At 36.9% G+C, this 20514-nt stretch overlaps 2 protein-coding genes across 9 annotated transcripts in view; both read right to left on the bottom strand.

Annotated features, from left to right (window-relative positions):
* The window catches only part of LOC149537245 (serine/threonine-protein kinase BSK1-like), a 380772-nt gene that overhangs the window by 317569 nt on the left and 42689 nt on the right, over nt 1-20514 (bottom strand). The gene's annotated exons all lie outside the window — the stretch shown is intronic.
* The window catches only part of LOC149537246 (serine/threonine-protein kinase BSK1-like), a 99525-nt gene that overhangs the window by 36375 nt on the left and 42636 nt on the right, over nt 1-20514 (bottom strand). For 6 of the 7 annotated variants that reach the window (XM_089807486.1, XM_089807490.1, XM_089807488.1 and 3 more), the window contains one exon: nt 4016-4129. The exons of the other annotated variant lie outside the window; for it this stretch is intronic. In XM_089807486.1, the coding sequence (XP_089663612.1) occupies nt 4016-4129 (114 nt within the window). The remainder of the gene's footprint in view (nt 1-4015; nt 4130-20514) is intronic. 7 annotated transcript variants of the gene reach the window in all.

Below are 20514 nucleotides of genomic sequence, written 5' to 3'. Positions count from 1 at the left end.
CTTATTGTCCACCCTCTACAAGTAGGTATGATGGAATCACCCTCTACGAGTAGGCATGGTGGTGATGCATTATTCTCTGAGAAGTTTGAGGTGCAAGACCTCATTGTCCAAGCTCTACAGGTAGGTGAAGCCACCCTCTGCGAGTAGGCAAGGTGGTAATGCACTCTTCTCTAGGAGAAGTTTGAGGTCTAAGACCTTTTCCATCCTCTACGAGTATAAATCCACCCATTGCGAGTAGGTATGGTGGATGTCACGGAAGAAATTTCATGTTTGTGCATGTTTACCCTCTAAGAGTAGCCATGCTGCACATCATGACGACATCACATTGAGTAATTCCATTATGAGCACTTGTGGTCATTTGCTTTTGAATTCATGGGAACAGACATCATGGAGCCACCCTCTGAGACTAGCCAAGTTAGACATTGTAACTCTAAAGTTATCGAGAAGGATTCCTCCTAGTTATGTTAATTTTGTAGTTGCAGTTGGATTGATTCGATCATGCGATATATTCTTGATGGAAAATCATCATTAAATAACTATTCTTATATATATTATACATATGGCTATTTATATTATTAATATATTAACTAATTATGATTAACCATAGAGACATGTCTCTTCATGAGACATGTCTTCTCTCATATTTATGAGTCTTCAAATCTGCATTTGGAATATATCAATTACAATGGCAATGTTAGTACATTTGCAGAAAATGATCCATGTTACTCAACAACTAAGAGGGAGTATTAATGTTATCGTAGTTAACATAAAGGTTGTAATAAAAATATTTATTGTGATACAATAATTATATTGATTATTGTTATTAATAATACAATAATTATAACAATATTTAATTATTAGATTATTGTATTATATGATATATTATAATTATATTATAATATACAATTATTATCAAGGTGGCACAAGTACACACACCTAGACCCATGGTACATGTACCGAGTACTTGGCTGGGTACATACGTTGCAGCCAGAAACACCATGTCAGCTCACAAATTTGTCCCTTTGCAAAATGTTAAAAAACTGCCACGTAGATTAAGATGTCTGATTTTTGTTTCAATTTTTCATTTGCATATCAGCTTGCTGTTTATCTAGCTTAATTCAATATGTAATCTGTTTGAAACTTCAATATAATATTGACTAATAGTAAAATACTAAACTTTTCTGATTTTCATTGTTCAAGTTAGAACTAGAAGTTTATCATTAAAAAGCATGTCATTATATGATTTATGATTTTCTTGTCCATATTTTGCTATGCATCTAAAGTTTAAATATTCAGCATATATATTATGACTCATCACTCATATTTTCAGAACTCTTGTTTTGAAAGCTCGGCATGATGACTCATGACTCATATTTTCAGATATTCTATAAAATATCAAAATTATATTTTAAAAAACTAGACATACCCACGTGCCCCCATTCCTTATTTTGAAAAACAGTTATACCCACACTCATACTCATATCCAAAGTACCCAAGTAACCCAGTACCCATGCAACCTTGATTATCATATTATTATATAATAATAATAAAATAATTATCATATTATATTGTGGCGGGGTGGGGCAACTTTATTATAATATTTAATTAATTGGGGGACCAAACTTTGGAAGGTTGGTGTCCCTTTGTGAATCTCATTTGATTTGTTCAAAAGAAGATTAATATTCCTGTCTTGATTATAGAGGGAATGAAAAATACAATCTGCCTTATTAAGCAGATGTAGTGGTCGGGGGTGACAATCGGATCGTCTATAATTGGGAGCACAAATCATTGCCCGTGGTAAACAAGCAGGGAAAGTCAACATCTCCAAGTCTGGTCTATAAAAGCTTCAAAGGTCCAATACAATAATAATGATCCATATTTATTGTGACAAAGATGAATCTCTTGCAAGCCCTTCAACAAATCAATAATTTGAAGAACCATGATTTTTACTTGCCAAAGTCTTTATTACCTACATACCACATCCTTTACTACTTGCATGGCCTAGAGAGCTTGGGCATGCTCAATGAGAAATATTCCTAATCATAATGGGAACACAAAAAGAAAATAGTTATCTCTAAAGTGAGTAAAAAAAGATGCATAAACAACCCAAAAGAAATGTAGGAACAAGATCAACATGTATCTCCCATTATACCAAAGATAAGATGAGATAAGATAAAATTATTAATGTCCAACAAAAACAAAAGGTCTATGGGACTGAGAGTTTACAACTAGATAGCTGACAACAGCAAGAGTACCAAACGGTGTCTGAGAAAAGCAAATAACAAGAACCAAGAAGAGAGGCCAAGGAAAGACTAGGAGTTTTTTCTTGGTAAAAAGAAATCGGTCACAGAAGGATAAGACTATGAGCAAGGAGGAGCCCTGTACTGTCTCTGTGTACTCGTGGAAGGGTGTTGCTGACGCAAGAAACCATTGCAGGGTCTGATAGATCATGAATGGTCAGTAGAATTGGTAGAACTAGATAATCTTTTCATACCGAGCAAAGGAGAAAGGTGTGAAAAAGGCAGTAAAAAGATGAGCAAAGGTATACCGGTGAGGAAGTAGTGACTATAAAGTATTGTCACGAAGAAAAGTAGCCTCTTGAAGATTAAAAACTAGACACCACTGACGAGATAAGTAACTAGGACGAACAATAATCCCATTACTGATCTCTGAAAGTTGCTCCGCATAGAAAGCCATCCTCGGCCATAAGCAACCCTGAGGATTAGTCCATGTGGTGGTAATATACTATCTGTAGATATCAAGTCTGACATGCTCATTTAACTCCTGTCGAGAGGGGAGGAGATGAGCAGGGGCATTTAATGAGAACTGATAAGAAGGGAGACAATCAATATCAATCTCTATCGAGCTCAGTAGAGAAGATGCCTGAGCATACCAGCAATGAGCATGAGAGCTAGATTCTGAACTCGCAGTAGCAATAGAAGAACAATATGCTAGGTAGGAGTATCTATCACGATCACCAGCCAAGTCCGCAAAACCATGTAGGTGATGAAGAAACCAGATCAAATAGAATATGGTTGCAAGACTGAAGCGATGAGCACCAAACTCAGCAAATATGATACTATGAGGAGTGAACTTGTGACATCTACTGATGCTGTGTAACAACAATGTCTGAACCCACCCGATCGAGGCCCAGTTAGATCCAAAGAGAGAAGGCCCCAAAACCACTGAGCCATAAAGAACAGTTGGCCAAACAAGAGAGTCCAAGAGGGATAACTTAGACGAGGTATCCTGAAAATGGTGTCTGAAAAGAGAAGGAAATAGAAAATGTGCAGCACTAAGGAAATCTTACAAAAAAGCTGCCAACAATGGGGGAATATCTATGGTGACAAGTACTGTGGTGGAGAAATCATAAAATAATCAAAATTAATTCAGGTTCATCCAAAGCAGTAATCTGAATTTTGGATAGCCACGTTTCCTGATTTGTGGATGCATTTTTCATAGTGATGAAATCAAAAACCATTGGTACCTATACAACCATAAATTTATTAAGGGATTGCAATTTTTGTCCATGAAACATGCATTTCAGTCATATTGCTCACTTTTGCAGAGTTTTTAAATTTTCCACAAGTTATTTTGCCAAAACAAATCAAATTTCAATTTCCCCAACTCAAATCATTATCAAATTAAATGTTGGTTTAAAAGAAAAAATTAATGTCTTCGTTTTCCAAGTTACTCCTGAGAAAAATTTTTGCTACTATGAGGACAACTATATAAGCATCAATGAGGTGCACAATTGTAGTTTTCTTTGCATGCTTCAATATGTTCAGATTTTCATTTTACAGAAGATACATACTGGCTCCATTTACTTATTAGCATTTAAATATAAATTCTATAACCTCTAGTTTATGAACTCAGTTACAGAATCCTAATTGTTAGACATTTTAGTTCAATAAAGCTTCAGATGTTATTAAAATGAAAGCACATTGCTCAATATATTAATGCAGCTGCTTTTTTCTGTTACTCTATCACTTTAAACAAATGAGGATATACATACTCGATTATACCACAGTATAGCAACTCCAAAATCTTTATCTTGGAAAGCCAGATCACCATGCTTTCTTGTATTTAGTATGTTCTGCATATCAACTGTCCATACCCTGAAAGACAGCTGTCCACAGAAGACTGGAAACACTTCAGAAGGTTGTAATAAAGAAAATCATCCACATTGCAGAAGTTTGTAGGACTCGCTAAGCTTAAAAAATAAATAAAAATATATTTATAAAACCACCAAAGTGTACAATTGCAATCTTGAAAACAAAGAGAAGAAACTTGCATCATAAAATTGACTAATGCCTTAAAATTACATATTTCTAGGCAAATACACATGCAGTTTAGTAAAACAATAAATTTCAGTCAAACTACAGACCAAGCAACACATGCCAGTCAGATATCAATACCACCATTCATACTACCATAAGGCATGTAATATCACACACAATGTTGCTAGACATATAGACACTAGAGATAATAAATATAGTAAGTATGCAAATCACAAAATGCTTATTACAATGATGTTAATGGCATTATCATCCAAAAGTAGTAGAATTTGACATCAGAAGATCTCTCCACCAATAACTTACAAAGTGATATTAAAGAAGGATATCTTGTTAAGGTCATCAAGTCACCTCATGACCCCAAAATGGAATGATCATGTATTAAGAAAACTTTGAAGAAGATAGAATTCAAGATAAAATCACAGTTCAAGAGTGTTTTAAAACAATAACGTAAAATCACAAGCCCAATTTTTTTCCACTTTTTCCAAAAATTACTCTTCCCTTGTCCACTGACCGTAAAATCTTGTTTATATAATTTTCTAATTTGTTCAATGGTTTCCTTTCACTGTATTTTTTGTTTGCAATTTTTAGTTTTTGTTATTGCATTTTAAATAAAATATGCTCTTAATAGTAATGTACTTTCCAACTTTCAAACTGAAATTATTGCAGGGAATAAAATACAATCGTATACATTCATTAACTGTACAATATGATAAACCACTGATGTAAAGAAACAATATGCAGATATAAACCCTTGAATATTTAATATCTGAGATGCAATAGTGAATGCTATAGTTCTGAGATAAAGATCAGTCCAAAGATATTTACATTTTATTTTTCTGAGCTATGAAATGGTGCAGTGTAGCCATGCAATAGCAAGGTAGAGCAAAGTCCTAGCTTCCTTGCTTATTTTTCCTTACACAGTGGCATTTAAGTCATGCACCCAGTCAAACAATGATTTGCAGGTTCCAGCACGTTGCTATTAGTGTATTCGTCCATGTAAATGCTAAAGTCAACCTAAAAGAATGGTTCATAATGCTGCCATTGAAGCTCCGATCATAGGCAACTTTCAATATCCCCACCAAGAATGATTGGCTAATATTGTTGCCTTTGAAGCTCAGATCACAGGCTAATCCCAACGTACCAACTGGGAATGAATCCAGACTTGCATATGAGCATTCACTGCACCCAATGTGCCCACGATTTAATGAATGAAGGTGTCCCTTATGCATGTTGGACTATTGTCATTGATGTCAAAGAGCATTTCATTGCATATTTGAAGGAGCTTAGCTTGTGCTAAATTTACAGCACTACCATTGAGATGCCATCAAGCATGAAGGAGATAAATTGCATATTTAGTTTTGGGTTCAATATTGCAAAATATTATTTTTCTTGTTGTGACCAACCCCTCTCTTGGAGCCAAACCAATTATGGATAGTAAAAATGCATTGAAATCTAAGTCACCAGTATGGGTACAAGCATGGACAGAAATGAGAACCAGATACATGGGTACAGGCAATTTTATTTATTATATATATTAAACAAATGTACAGAATAGTAGAACTAAATACATTGAATAGCATGATACTTCATCATTGATCATTGCCAAATGCCAAAATGGTAGAAATTAAGATAATATTTTATGGCACCCGATAATTGATAGCTAAGTATTTAATATTTATCTTTATCAATTGGTATTTAACAGTGATAATTTTAGTTGTCTAAGTTCTTGATTTTGGTATCCACTCCCAGACCCCATCCACTACTAGACCCCCTCATTGTGAACAAATTTCTTATATAACAAGAGATTCCACCAACTAGTGGGGATTTGGGAGTGAAGGTGGCCTTGCGGGGCACCAATGATATGCATGAAAATTAGGGGCTTATGATCCTCAAATCAAATCAATGCTATGTTGAATGGATGTAAATTGGAGGCAACATTTTAGGTTAGTCAAAAAACATATGAATGTGCATCAATGCTAACCCAAATAGTTGAAGAAGGCAAATTCCCTATGCTGTCTTCTAGTGGTCACTGGAAAGCACAAAGCGATGATTAGAAGTTGACTTCCACTGGTTTTAGTGCTTCATTTCTTGATGAAAATGTGGAGAAGCAAGTCTGTGTACTTTCTCTAAATTGTGTACTAGCTCAAGCTAATTTTATTCCCATCAGCACATACTTCAGATGTTAAAAGGAATGTCTCACAAAACTGATAATTCAAATGGTATAAATTTTCAGATGTTACAAGTAATCTCCCACAAAATGGATAATTCAAATGGTATAAATTTTCAAATGTTACAAGTAATGTCCCACAAAATGGATAATTCAAATGGTATATATTCTCAGATATTACAGATCGCAGAATCACAGATGAATAGAATATGTAATGTAAGAACTAAAAGAGATGAACCAAACAATGTGCATATGCCATATCTTTCAATTTGCAATAACAGGAAAAATAGAGTTGTTCACACACAGTGATATAATAGAAGTATCAATTGTTTAAAACAACTGTATCGCAAGAGCAGGATGAGAAAATAGAGTGAAGGGAACAAAATAAGGGGGCATTTTATGTAAAACAAAATCAAAAATTAAAATAAAAAATTGTTACTTTTTGGCTTCACACACTCTCGGGTATGCTTGACATTATAGTCTCCTGGATACCTACCCAGGCATAACCCCAAGCAAACCCATACCTGGGTGTACCTGGCACAGTTTTAACTTTTGGGACACCTTAAGGGCAATGCCCAGTAACTAAGATTTCAATATTATTTCAAGAGGGAAGAACCCTGAAGAGTTGCTGAGTTTGGGTGCTGCAAATAAATTAAATTAAATTCTTCTGGTTATGGCCAACCCCACTGGGTTTAGGCATCCACTTTAAGCAAGCAAATAAGATTGAAATAAAATAATTAAATCTGAACTTGGCCGACCAGCATTGTGGATTGCATCCCCTCTAGGGGCACATTTGCATGTATGAAAAAACAATCATTAGGGATTTCTTTGATCAAGCATTCATTGAATATTATTCTCATCTAGAACAGATTTAGAGTAGACCTTATCATCAAAAATTATTGAAGATATGAGTAGACTTTAAGGTGAATTATTGCATAAAATATTGAAGATCATGAGCAGATTTTAAGATGATTTATTGCAAACCTATTAGCAAATATATTGAAGAATATAAGCAGCTTTTAAGAGTGTCATGTCCCCTTTTTGGGACATTAGGAAATTTAAAGACATATTCGTATAATATTAAAATTGGCTATGAGAGCATGAATTAAAACTATAATAGGTCAATTTAATATTATAAAGTGGGCTAAAGGTGACACAGAGGGATAAGACGAAAGGACAATAAGGGAGTCGAAGAGTCACAGCTTTGAGGATTAAAAAGAGAGAGACTCATTCATTCAGACTTCAATTTCTCTCTTGCACGAGTTATTTGGAAAGCTTCAGGTTTCATCCAGGATGAGGACATAAACCCTTGTGTTGGTAGACAGCGGACGCAAACCCATTGTCCGTGGAAACATCACATTAGGTGCCTCATGTGTGCTTACAGGTTCTTTCATAGTATTCCAATTTGATTGTAAAATTGTGTTTAAGATTAGATCTTTGAATGCAAGTTGTTGTATTGCTGTTGTATAATGCAATAACATATGTTTATGTTCTAAGAATTATCGAGGTAAAAATCGGGTAAATATCTATTGGAGATATTTCAGTGGTATCAGAGCCATTTATCTTGCCAACCTGTGAAGTCAAGAAATTGAAGTGTTTACATCTAGACATCTAGACCTAGGAAGGCAAATCTGTGGTTTGTTCATGATTGGTTGGGAATGACAGAACTTTCATAGTTTGGCTTTTTATTTTGAAGTTGGGAAGAAAATTTTCAAGCACTCAATAAAATTTGAAAACATTATTGGGTAAAAGTAACACTGCAAACCATTGTATTGAAAGACAAATTTTGATGCCCTCTGTACAGTCTGTGGAGCTTCTCATCTACCCAGGTGAAGGAATTTGTTTGTGCATAAGCAAAGAAAATATCGATGGTATGGTGTTCTTGAAAGGTGCAGTTGCGGGGAATTAGAGATGCCTATCTGCAATGTCACAGTTGAAAGTTACAACCAAGAAAATTCGGAAAGTTAACAATAAATAATTGGGGATATTTCACTAACATTGCTGTTGATTCTGTTGCTGTTATATCCTCGATGCTTATCGGTTGTAGATGAAATCATAGAGGTGTAAGATGTCATAGTGATCTTTGCTGATATACTATTGGTATCACTGATAATTACATATGTTTGTAGCAGCTCCCTCTCTGCTATTACCAATGATTTTATGTGCCACTGCCTCTATAGTTTCAGAGGTATGGATATTGCTTACTCTTATTTATTCTAAGAAGTTGGAACTAATGCATGTCTAAACTGTATGATGAGAGATTCTAGAAACAAATAATTATTACAGATTTCTGGTTCTTTATCAACAAGATTAAGCGGCAATGCTAGGAAAGCATTTGTATGAATTGCTAAGTTTTGGAGTAACGGTAGCCAAGGAAGTTTTGCCGATCAAGGTATAACAAAGGACGAATTTTAGTTCCCCTAATGCAAATAGAAGGAATACTTGTGGTTACCATAATCAGAGTCACGAGTCGAGAAGCACACTAATTGTAACACCAAAGTCAAATAGAGAAACCGTTACCATGGCTGTTGTGAAAGGAATACTACCATTCTAGTCGTAACGACATCTTGCAATCCATGCAAATTGGGGAACAAACATTTATAGAAGGAAACGTAACATCTCTAATGGTAAGAATATTTGCTAATAGGATGTTTGGTAACTAGTATTGTATGCAGAAGAAACGTCACTGGAAGAATATGCTTTGTCATTACAAATTCGCAAAAGGCAAACACTAGGTGTGTATACATGGCATCGGGTTCTCATATTGCAAGAAGCGCAAATGATGGATAAAGATGTGTTAGGGGAATCAATACTTTTAGTGTAGTATTAAAATTTTGTCGTATTAAACCAAACCCAACTATAGTCTTGGAATATTCTGGCAGAGGGAGAAAAATAAAATAAAGGGCTATGAATATTTTCCTAAGTCGGAACCAACACTTTGAAAATTATAAAGTTTGGGTTGAATAACACTCAAAGACACTGTTTCTAGTTGTTATTTCTTTGGTTAAAACATCCTTTTAACTGGAAAAAGGAAAATATAACCTGCTGTTAGGAAATTAAATTGTGTTAATAAATTTTGGGGGGGCCTTGAACCTTATTAATGGATGATTTTGAATTGCTTGTGGCAACTCTGTTATACTCCTCATCGTGAGAACTTGTGACTGGTGGAGTTCTTTCGCATTCTAGCAAAATCGTCTTGGAGGACATCCTCAGAACTGCACACATATTCAAACAATTTATTTGCTATCGAGGAAAGAAATTGTAGTGACTCCTGAGTTGATTAGCAACAGTTGGCATCAGTTTGGAAATCCGTCAACCATTGTTGGAGACAAATCTGGGCAAGTGTTATTGAGTAGGAAGAATTATATATAAAGTTGATTCCAAATTGCACCAATTTGATATTTTTCATTCAAATCAATAATCATATGTCTTTGGGACTAGGCGGATAGTTGTGAGTGCAAGGAGGAACCTTAGAGGTGTGCATTTTAGTCACAAAGATTTCCTTGATGAGTATCTTTCAAGCATCACAAAGGACACAGACAGTAATTTGTACAGAGAAATATAGGCAGTAGATCTTTCAAAATCTTCAGCTTCCATTTGGGTAGTAACAAGGACCATCTCCTATGCCAAATCTGAACTCTTTTAACTTAAGATTATCTTTACTAGGAACGGCTAGCAAGCTATTCCCAACAGGAGATGATTGGAATATCCAATTATTTTAACTCAAAGAAACTTATATTGCAGAACTTGTGGTATTTGTTGGCAGCTGTGACAATCTTTCAGTTCATGGTGTTAATATTTCCTAAATTGTTGCAAAGTAAAGTCAAGACTATGTTAGTAGATAAACATTCACAATCTTAGAGGTAACAAGAACTGTTTGATTTTCTTCACAAGGAAGGAAATTTTTAGAGGCAAAAAGGGCAATTCCTTTAGTGATCAATCTAAGAAGTCAGAAATACAAAATATCAGCCTTACATAGCTGCTCCCAAAAAATCTTCTCGAAAATGGAAAATATGAAACATAGGGTTTTCTCAAAAGTATTCAATGACACCTTTAATAGTGAACAACTGAGAAACTTGCAGAAAGAAAAACAATTGGGTCAGGTAGACGTACTTGAGTTGCAATTAGAACAAATGGAATCTTCAAATGATGTTCTTTCCAAATTGGAAGAGTTAGAAACTTATTTGACCAATGTAGAGCAGGCAAATTGTAGACTTTTAAATTGGGCATTACAACCGTCAATGGTGACTTTGGTCCAACCCAGGTTTATGGAGCATCCAAATAAATCGGTTAACCTTGTAGTTGCTTCTTGTCTCAATGAGATTATACGAATATCATCTCCTACACCAGCCTACAATGATGTGGTGTTGAAGAAAGTTTTGCAGTTGATAGTAAACAACTCGAAGGACTTACAAGTTAAAGTAATCCCTATGAGGCAAGAAACAAATTTTCTCCACATGTGAGGACACTAGTACACCCGATCGTATTTGTGGGAATCGTAATAACGAAGAGGCAAAAGAAATTTAGACCAGTGCAGGGAAAAATGTAGATAAGATGATTTCAGCTGTGGATAAGGAACATACAAGTTTCTACGTTGGTGATTTGGAGGCTAACTTTGACAAACATGTTGATGAGGCCGATTGTACTCGAAGTAATAGCATGCTTAAGTCTTTGTGTGATGAACCATATCTTTCTTATACACATGATATAAATTTAGAGGAACAATCCAAGATGAGACTACAAGACGATGAGCCGCTTCAACATGACAATAATGAGATGCACGTTGTCGGTAAATTCTATACTGTAGCCAACGAGTAGAATAATATTTGAAAGGGCGCATGATGGTTGAGTCCCCCATTCGGGAAGCTTAATGTACACTGTCCGGAATGGACTTTGGAGGCATCATAAAACATCATTTGGAGTTATTGTATAAGCATGTTGCATATATGAATAAAGTATATGTTTTGTGTTATATCTTACTATACTACATGCATTAAGTATCCTTTTACCCTGTACAGTAAACAATGCAGACCTTAAAGACCCAGTTGAAGGTTAGTGAAGACAAGGTTGTGGCATCTTTGGTATGTTATGACAGCACTCACCAGATGGTTGAGGATCTCTATAGGAACGCTCAAAAGAGACTAGAAAGAGATTGGCTTGTTGTTGATTTGTGCGTACTTGATGCAAAGGACTTTAGGTATCCTAGGTTTTCTTCACTCCAATACTCCTTTGATTGCCCTAACCATCCAATGGTTTAGGTTTCCTTCTTAATTAGCATCTCCAAGATCCTTGGGATCAACTTCTCCTCCAAGATATAGTTGATCTTGGTAAGACTCCAAGCTTACAAGGTTGAGCCGGTCCAACTAGTCCTCAAAAACCTAGCCTTCTTCATTAGACTTCCCTCCTAGAAAGCCCAATCCTTTGCCTAGGATCTCTCCACATACTTCCTTGGACTCTTACTAATCTACTCAACCATTTAGAGTCCCTCTGAACCTTCACCCACACTTCTAGACCCCTCACCAACCTAATGGGTTTCAAATTCACTAGGAGGCCCAATTGCTCCAAGGCCTATTAGGCCTATCTTCACTGTTTGATGGTAAAAATCCCAATTTCTTCAAATGACCCCACACAAGACCTTGAGAATCTCTAAGGTACTTGTGAACACTATCAAATTCCAAAAGCTTGAATTTTGAATGCACCCATAACACCTATTTCAACCAAGCCCTAGTTTTAAGCCTATTAATTAGGTCTTTGACCAGTGAGCATAAACAATTGCTAAAATGCCCTTCAACTTTAAGTTCTACTCCTTCCACCTCCAAATCCTGCTAGGAGACCATCTAGAGCTTCCACAAATAACTGTCAACCTTTTCCACAAGGCTATGGGCACACATGCCAAAGCACTATTGTCCCTGTCCTGGCTCACCTACTCTTAATAGTCAGCCATAGGGTTTCCAGTTTGGCCATGGAAAACCTTTGCAAAAATAGAAATGAAAGCAAAAACATTATTTACAACCTCTAACCCTACTTCCCCCATGGTTTCAATCAATTCCACCAATGGGTTCTTAGGTTAAAGCCATTTTTTTACAAACAACATTGTGATTGCTCTGTACAAATAGCAAGCTACCAAAACTCCTAACTATACACAACTACAACTACAAAGCAAACTATTTAACTTAAATGAAACTTAGTAAAGTCCTCTACATTTCCATGAATCCTGATCTACCACACCAATAAGTACAGTTCGTACAGCCTCAGAGAAACAATATTGTTCTAGGGAATACAGTCACAATAGGTACAAAAGTGCATAAAACATGAAATGCAATCAAAACTTCAATTAACCTTCTCCAAGTATCAAATCCATGCTTATATCTCAAGCATGGGTGGTTATAACCAATCTAACCAAAAAGTTGCTCTATACTTGCAAAGTTGTCAAAGTTTCTTGAGTAACTTTTCAAAATTGCTTAGCAACTTTTGCACAATGAGTATTTTAGCCCAATTTGACAACTCAATGGTTGAGTGTGAGCATCTTGACTCTAGAAAACATCCATAGAGTCCTATATCACCCCTCAAACTCATCCTACCCCAAACTAACACCATTCCTCTATTCTAAGCCAAAATGGCAACTTTTCCCCTAGTTACCACTGTAGGCTCTTACAACATATGATTGATCCACCATAGATCTCAACCAATTGTGATTTATTCAACACACCTAAAAACATCTCAACCAACCCCCAATAACATCTAAAAGCATCAACAAGGGAGGTGCCCTGCACAATACTCCCCTTGGACAAAAACTCAAGGGACTTGAGTTAGGAGGTCTGCAATGGTGACCCCATGTTTCAGAATGTCTACCTCAATCATCCAAGTAGCCTCAGAATTAGATAGTCCCTGCCACTTGATGAGGTGCTCTTTGTAGTTACCCTTTCTAGTCTTCCTAAGGACTTTAGAGTCCAAAATATTGTCCGACTTCATAGGTGTAGGAGTAGGTAAGTGTTTCACCCAATCAGCATCCTCCAAAGCTCCAAGGGTGAATTGACCTAATTCTAAAGGTGGCCCCTTGTAAGGATACAAATCACAAACATTGAAGATTGGTGAGATTCCTAATCAGGAGGTAGCTCCACCTCATAGGCATTCGTGCCATATGTGTGCAAAATCTTCAATGGGCCTATCTTCTTCATGAGTAGCTTAGTTGGCTGACCCTTGGGTAGCCTCTCTTTTCTAAGGTAAGCATGGACTAGATCCCCTACCTTGAACTGCAAATCTCTTCTTGTTTGATCAGCTTTGGCCTTGTATTTCTCTACCAGCTTTTGCAAAGTTTTGGAGACTTGATCACGAAGTTCCTTCATCTACTTTGCAAATGTCTCCCCTTGAGCACTCCTTTTGTTTGATAAGATGAGGTCTCTGAGCTCTGGAATCCCTATAGGATGAGCACCATATACTATTTCAAAAGGGCTTTGCCAGTACTCCTATTAGAGTCATTATAGGCAAATTCAGCTTGCCCTATTATGTAATCCAATGACTAGCCATGCTGGTTGGTTAAACATCTTAGCAAATTCCCCAGTGACCTATTCACCACCTCTATTTGACCATCTGACTGAGGAGGGTAGGCTGAAGAGAAGGACAGATTTGTACCAAGTTTCTTCCACAAGGTCCTCCAAAAGTGACCTACAAACTTACTATCCCTTTCACTTACAATATTCAGAGGCAATCCATGAATTCTCACAATGTCCCTAAAGAACAGGCCTGCAATTTGAGATACATCATTGGTTTTTTTACAAGGAATAAAATGTGCCATCTTGCTGAAACAGTCCACTACCACAAAAACACTATCATTTCCCCTTGCTATCTTTGGAAAACCCAACACAAAATCCATTCTAAGGCACTCCTAAGGCCTTTGGGGTATGGTAAGTGGTTGATACAACCCATTGTTGCTACTCTCTCCCTTAGCTCTTTGACAGATTTGGCACTGTTCCACAAAATTTTTGATATCAGACTAGATCTTAGGCCAGTAGTAATGCCTATTAACTTGTTCTAGAGTTTTATCCACTCCAAAGTGTCCTCCTAAACTGCCATGGTGTTTCTCCTTCACAATACTCTCCCTCATTGAGCATTGAGGTATACAAATTCATTGAATTGTACCTTGAATCCCTATTGGAATTACATGCATGCCTCATAGGCTTCTCTGAAATCATTGTCCCCTTTGTATAGGTCCTTCAAATCATCCATCCCTATGCTCTGTAGTTATATTTCTTGTATGGATAAGACCCTTCTACTCAGAGCATCAGCTACCTTGTTACTAACCCTTTCTTATGCTTGATAACAAACGTATAGGCTTGCAATGATTTTACCCACTTTAGGTGCCTTTGATTCAGTTTGTCTTGCCCATTCAAGAAACTCAGAGCATGATTATCAGTGTAGACCACAAATTCTCTAGGTAAGAGATAGTGTCTCCATTTCTTAAGAGCTTGCACCATAGCATATAACCCCAAGTCATAGGTAGAATATTTTTGTTTAGCCTCATTCAATTTTTCTAACAAAAATGGCACAGGGTGTCCTTGGCTTAGTACAACTCCAATTGCCAATTTGCTAGCATCACACTCCAGCACAAACAACATGTTGAAGTTAGGAAATCTAGGGGTTGGTAGCTCTACAATTCTCTTTTTCAACATCTCAAATCCTTGGTCTGCTACTACTATCCATTTAAAATGACATTTGATCCCACCTTTAATGGTGTTGAGGATAGGGGCACATACATGAATGAAGTTACTTGCAAATTTCCTATAATAGGAGGCCAAACCATGGAAACTCCTAACATCTCCTATGGACCTAGGTGTAGGCCATTCCAAGATTGACTTAACTTTATCAGGGTCCATCTTTATACATCCATTAGCAACCACAAAACCAAGGTAAACTAATTCAGTCTTCATAAACTCACATTTTTCTTGATTGATCATCAGCTTCTCTTGATGTAACCTCCTCAAGACCATCTCCAAATGCTTCAAAGTGCTCCTCCTTGGACCTACTAAATAACAAAATGTTATCAAGGTAAACAATTACAAACTTACCAATGAAATCTGCTAGTACTTCATTCATGAGCCTCATGAATGTGCTAGGTGCATTTCTTAAGCCAAAAGGCATAACAAGCCATTCATAGATCCCTTCATTTGTTTTAAATGTTGTCTTCCACTCATCACCAGGCCTTACTCTTATTTGGTGATATCCTGATTTCAAATCCACCTTGGAAAAGTAACAAGAATCTCCTAAATTGCCCATTAGATCTTCTATTTGAGGCATTGGAAACCTATATCTGATTGTGATTGTGTTTATGGCCTTGGAGTCCATACACATCCTCCATGTCCCATCCTTTTTAGGTGCAAGTACTGTAGGTACAGCACATTGGTTTAAACTTTTCCTTATCAAGTCTTTATCCAACAAATCTTGGACCTGCCTTGCTATCTCTGCATTTTGACTTGGTGTCATCTTGTAGGCTGCTTTGTTTGGCAAATTTTCTCTACCTATAAGGTCAATTTGATGGCTCACATCCCTCATAGGTGGCAATGCACTTGGAAACCCATTATCTACCATGTCACAGTAACTTTCCAACAATGCTTGTACCTCTAGTGGCATATTAGCTTTCTCCTTGGTCTCCTCCTTTGGCTTCACTACTATTGCACAACAAACACCTTTCTCCTTCTTAATAGCCTTGAGAAACTCTTTCCCACTCAACAACATTGCTTCTGACATGCTTCTCCCTACTAGGTTCTTGCAATGGATCCATTTGGAATTTCTTGCCCTGATTTGTGATCAAATAGGTATTGTGCTCACCATCATGGATAGCTTTAACATCATACTCCCATGGACATCCTAGGAGTAGGTGGCATGCATCCATTGGCATGATGTCACATAAGACCTTGTCTTTATATTCACCAATCTCAAATTCAACCACACTTTGTTTCCACCATCATCTACTGCCCTTTGTTCAGCCATTAAACCTTATAGGGAGTGGCATGAGGTATCCTCCTTAGCTTTAGTTTATCCACCATCTAAGTAGACACAATATTCTTAGTGGATCCTAAGTCCACTATTACTTTGCAAATTTTCCCATAGGACCTACAAGTTGTCTTGAATAAATTCTTCCTTTGTGGAGGCTCTGCAACACTCGGCATCTTTAACAAAACTCCCCTTAGCATTAGGTTCTCTCCATCCACTACTGGCCTTGCCTTGGAAATAGGAGAAGTAACACTTTGTGTGTAATCCTCTTGAACCAATTGATTTCTCCTTTCCCCATTGAACAAGAACTAGCCTTTTCAGGACACCTACCCATTCTATGTCCTACTTGGTTGCAGTTATAACACCTATCAGTAAAGACTGAGTTAGACCTTCCTTGGGACTGAAATCTACCTCTTGGAGACCCTCTTCCTCTGTATCCTCCCCTTTGGAAGATTCCCCTATACTGGTTACCACCACTACTTTCAGCTAATTGTCCTTCATCAGGCTTACTAGGACCTTGCCCTCTTCCAAAATTGCCTCTTCCTCTAAATCCTCTATTGTTATTGCCTTCTCCCGTTTGATAAGCCTCATTCCTCCTCTTAGCTTTATCCTCTTCTCTTAGTGCCATTTGGAAACACTTGTGCATGCTATCAGGGGCCAACATTGCAATTTCATCTTCGATCCCCTGTCTTAAACCGTTTAGGTACCTTGCTACCTCCTCCACTTCTTCTTCTTCTCTCCTAGCCTTGAGACTCGACCTATTGAACTCCTCAGTGTAGGCATTTATTGTCATGTCCCTCTACCTTAGATTCTGCAACTTCTGATACATCTGAATCTCATAATCAGTAAGCAAGAACTAAGCCTTAATTCTGATCTTCATTCTTTCCCATGAAACAGTTTTCTTCTTCCCTACTGCTAGCCTATCATCTTGCATCACGTTCCACCATACTAAGGCTGATCCCTTGAACCTAGCTTTAGCATAGCTGACTCTTTTCTCCTCTTCGACCTCTTTATAGTCAAATTGGTTGTCCATAGCTTCTAACCATTCTAGCAACTCATCTCCATTCAAGCTTCCATTGTAATAAGGAATGTGGTCCATACTGTCCTTGTTGAAAGACTTGAAGGCTTCCAAGAACACCTTGTCTTGGTCCACCTCCTCTTTACTATCTATTGTCTCCCCTGTGAGGCCTTCTTCATCTTCCTCATCACTTTCATCTCCCTATTTTGTAATTTTTTTCTTGCTCTTTGTCTCTACCTGATTAGCCTTGGCCAATAGGTCTTTGACCAAGTCTACAATGGCACCCTCGCTCATTGCTTTGGGTGGCATACTGTCAGTTTCTTGGCTCCCTTGACTTCCTTCTTCATCAGACATGTACCAACTAAAGTTGGCTCTGATACCACTTTGATGAAGAGGACTTTAGGTATCCTAGGTTTTCTTCACTCCAAATACTCCTTTGATTGCTCTAACCATCCAATGCTTTAGGTTTTCTTCTTAATTAAGATCTCCAAGATCCTTGGGATCAACTTCTCCTCCAAGGTATAGCTGATCTTTGTAAGACTCCAAGCTTACAAGGTTGAACTCATCCAACTAGTAATCAAAAACCTAGTCTTCTTTGTTAGACTTCCCTCCTAGAAAGCCCAATGCTTTGCCTAGGATCTCTCCACATACTTCCTTAGACTAGTCTACTCAACCATTCAAAGTCCCTCTGAACCAAAGTAACGAGACTCGGACTCGCCAAGGGTAACTCGACTCATGACCCGGCTCGGATTCGCCTATGACACAACAGTGACTCGAAAAAGTGATAAAACCCTTGAAATTTAGAGATTTTTTTGGATTTAAATTAATTCCATGCACCCATTAATGAATAAAGATTAAAGACACAATAACTTCATGAAATAGAAGGTAATTTAATCACATACATCAATTATGTAACTACAAAGGCAAAAAAAATCAACCAAGTCACCTAGGCGTGTCAGCCAAGTCACCCTGCCGTGTAAGCATGAGGATGTAAATCCTCGTACTGGTAAACAGTGGACGCAAACCCATTGTCCGTGGAGACGTCACATCAAGTGTCTCGCGTGTGCTTACAGATTCTTTCCTAGTATTCGAATCAGACTGTAAAATTGTGTTTAAGATTGGACCTTTGAATGCAAGTTATTGTATTGCTATTGTATAATGAAATAACATATGTTTATGTTCTATGAATTATCTTGAGGTAAAAATTGGGTAAATATCTATTGGCGATATTTCAAGGAGGCATTTTTTAGCAGGAATTGTGGAGACTTGGATACTACTAAAAAAGAAGATCAAGTATTAATCACATCAACCTTCTGGAGACTGGTACCTTGTATTCAAAGAGATTGGTGTCTCTCGTTCAATTGGTGCTTAGTTGTGGGATTGGAGGCTCCAATGTCGTCATGCCTACAAATCATCTAAAGGGGATTGGTGTCTCATACAGATTGGTGCTACAAAGATTGCAAGAAGTTTCTAATACAAAAGTAATATTTTACAACGGTTTACTCTAGCAAGGGTTTCCACATAAATCATGTGTTCTTTTGTTCCTACTTGTCAGATATTGTATGTGTGGATGATAAAGTATTGAAGGATTAAGTTTTGAAAAGTAAAAGTTTGATGTTATGCTGATTCACCCTAGTGCACCCCTACCCTCTCAACATGACTGACTACTCTTCAATGCACTCCTGCTAATGGTACTCTGGACTAAGGAATAAACACAATGAGAATCCCCTTTCTATGTCACAAATGAAGGGTAGAAAAGGTCAAGTTTTAAAACCGAGTTATTTTTCTACACTTCCTTTAAACAAAAATAAAATAAAATGAAACCAGATATTGGGCTGCACCCTCAAATGTCTAGAATTTTCATTTCCTATATTCTAGGAAACCTCCCATAGCAACTTTCTTTTCATAGACAAGTTGTTCCAACAAGTTATTAACCTACATATTATTCCAACAGACCAAGTGACCAATAATAGGTTGTTCCTCAACAAATTAATATTACAATACTTAATTATAATACTAATTTAAATACCACATAAATGCTAATTTCTAACACAAATACCAACAAGTTGTGACATAATCCGTGTAGAGAGTTCCTTTTCTCAATTATAGAACGAAGCTAGTATAGGAACTAACTTCTATGGAAAAAAAGCTAATTAGAGTAAAAAGACTCTACAAGATGGTCACCCCCTAAGAGATATCTTGTTCCTCTCCTTCCAAGCTGATCACCAAATTCGTAAACCCTATGACCTACAATACTATTTTCTATGGTCACCCCCTAAGAGATATCTTGTTCCTCTCCTTCCAAGCTGATCACCAAATTCCTAAACCCTATGACCTACAATACTATTTTCTATGATTACCTACAACATAGTTTCCTTTTTGTTGTGCTAGTTTTTTATAATATTTTGTAAGCAGCACTATTATCTCTGATTACCTTTGGAGTTACAACAAGCATATGCTCACACTCGGGTCATAGCATCCAACTTTCAACCTAACCTTTGAATCGTTCACTATTGCGCACGTATAGGTTAGACTCCCCAATCTCCAATTCCAATTCTTGTTTGACTTTTGTTTTGAAGTCACCTATAACTACGTAGGAAAAATTTTGGACATTGTTGAAGGCCCCTCTAACTACCTATATACCACTTATGCTCACAATCTAGTTGGTATTAATACTTCTAAATGTTTATAGGCTGATATTAACCACAAATTGCTTTTAGAATCAATTGTCGGATTATGAAGGGGTGCTTGTCAATATTGTAGGCATTTCCACACTAGCCTTATGTTAAATATACCATTTCAAATAGCAGTTGAAGGTGACACATTTAACCTATTTAATTCTCATTGGCTAATTGTGCAATATTGGGGAGTAAATTAAATTAATCAGTTAAAGCTGTCCAATAAAGTAATTTTTACCTATAGCTTTATTTTAACTTATTTGATTAAGTGACTTAAGGCAAATTAGAAGAAAATGTTAAATAGCTATCCCTTTTGGAGAAAGCTTGGGTGAGGTATATGAATAAATAGGAAAGAGGAATATC

Source organism: Cupressus sempervirens, chromosome 10 (assembly GCF_028749045.1).
Source record: "Cupressus sempervirens isolate cs-2001-9-10 chromosome 10, ASM2874904v1, whole genome shotgun sequence".
Taxonomy (NCBI): domain Eukaryota; kingdom Viridiplantae; phylum Streptophyta; class Pinopsida; order Cupressales; family Cupressaceae; genus Cupressus; species Cupressus sempervirens.
Note: the sequence above shows the minus strand (reverse complement) of the source record. Positions and strands in the feature narration are given on the sequence as shown.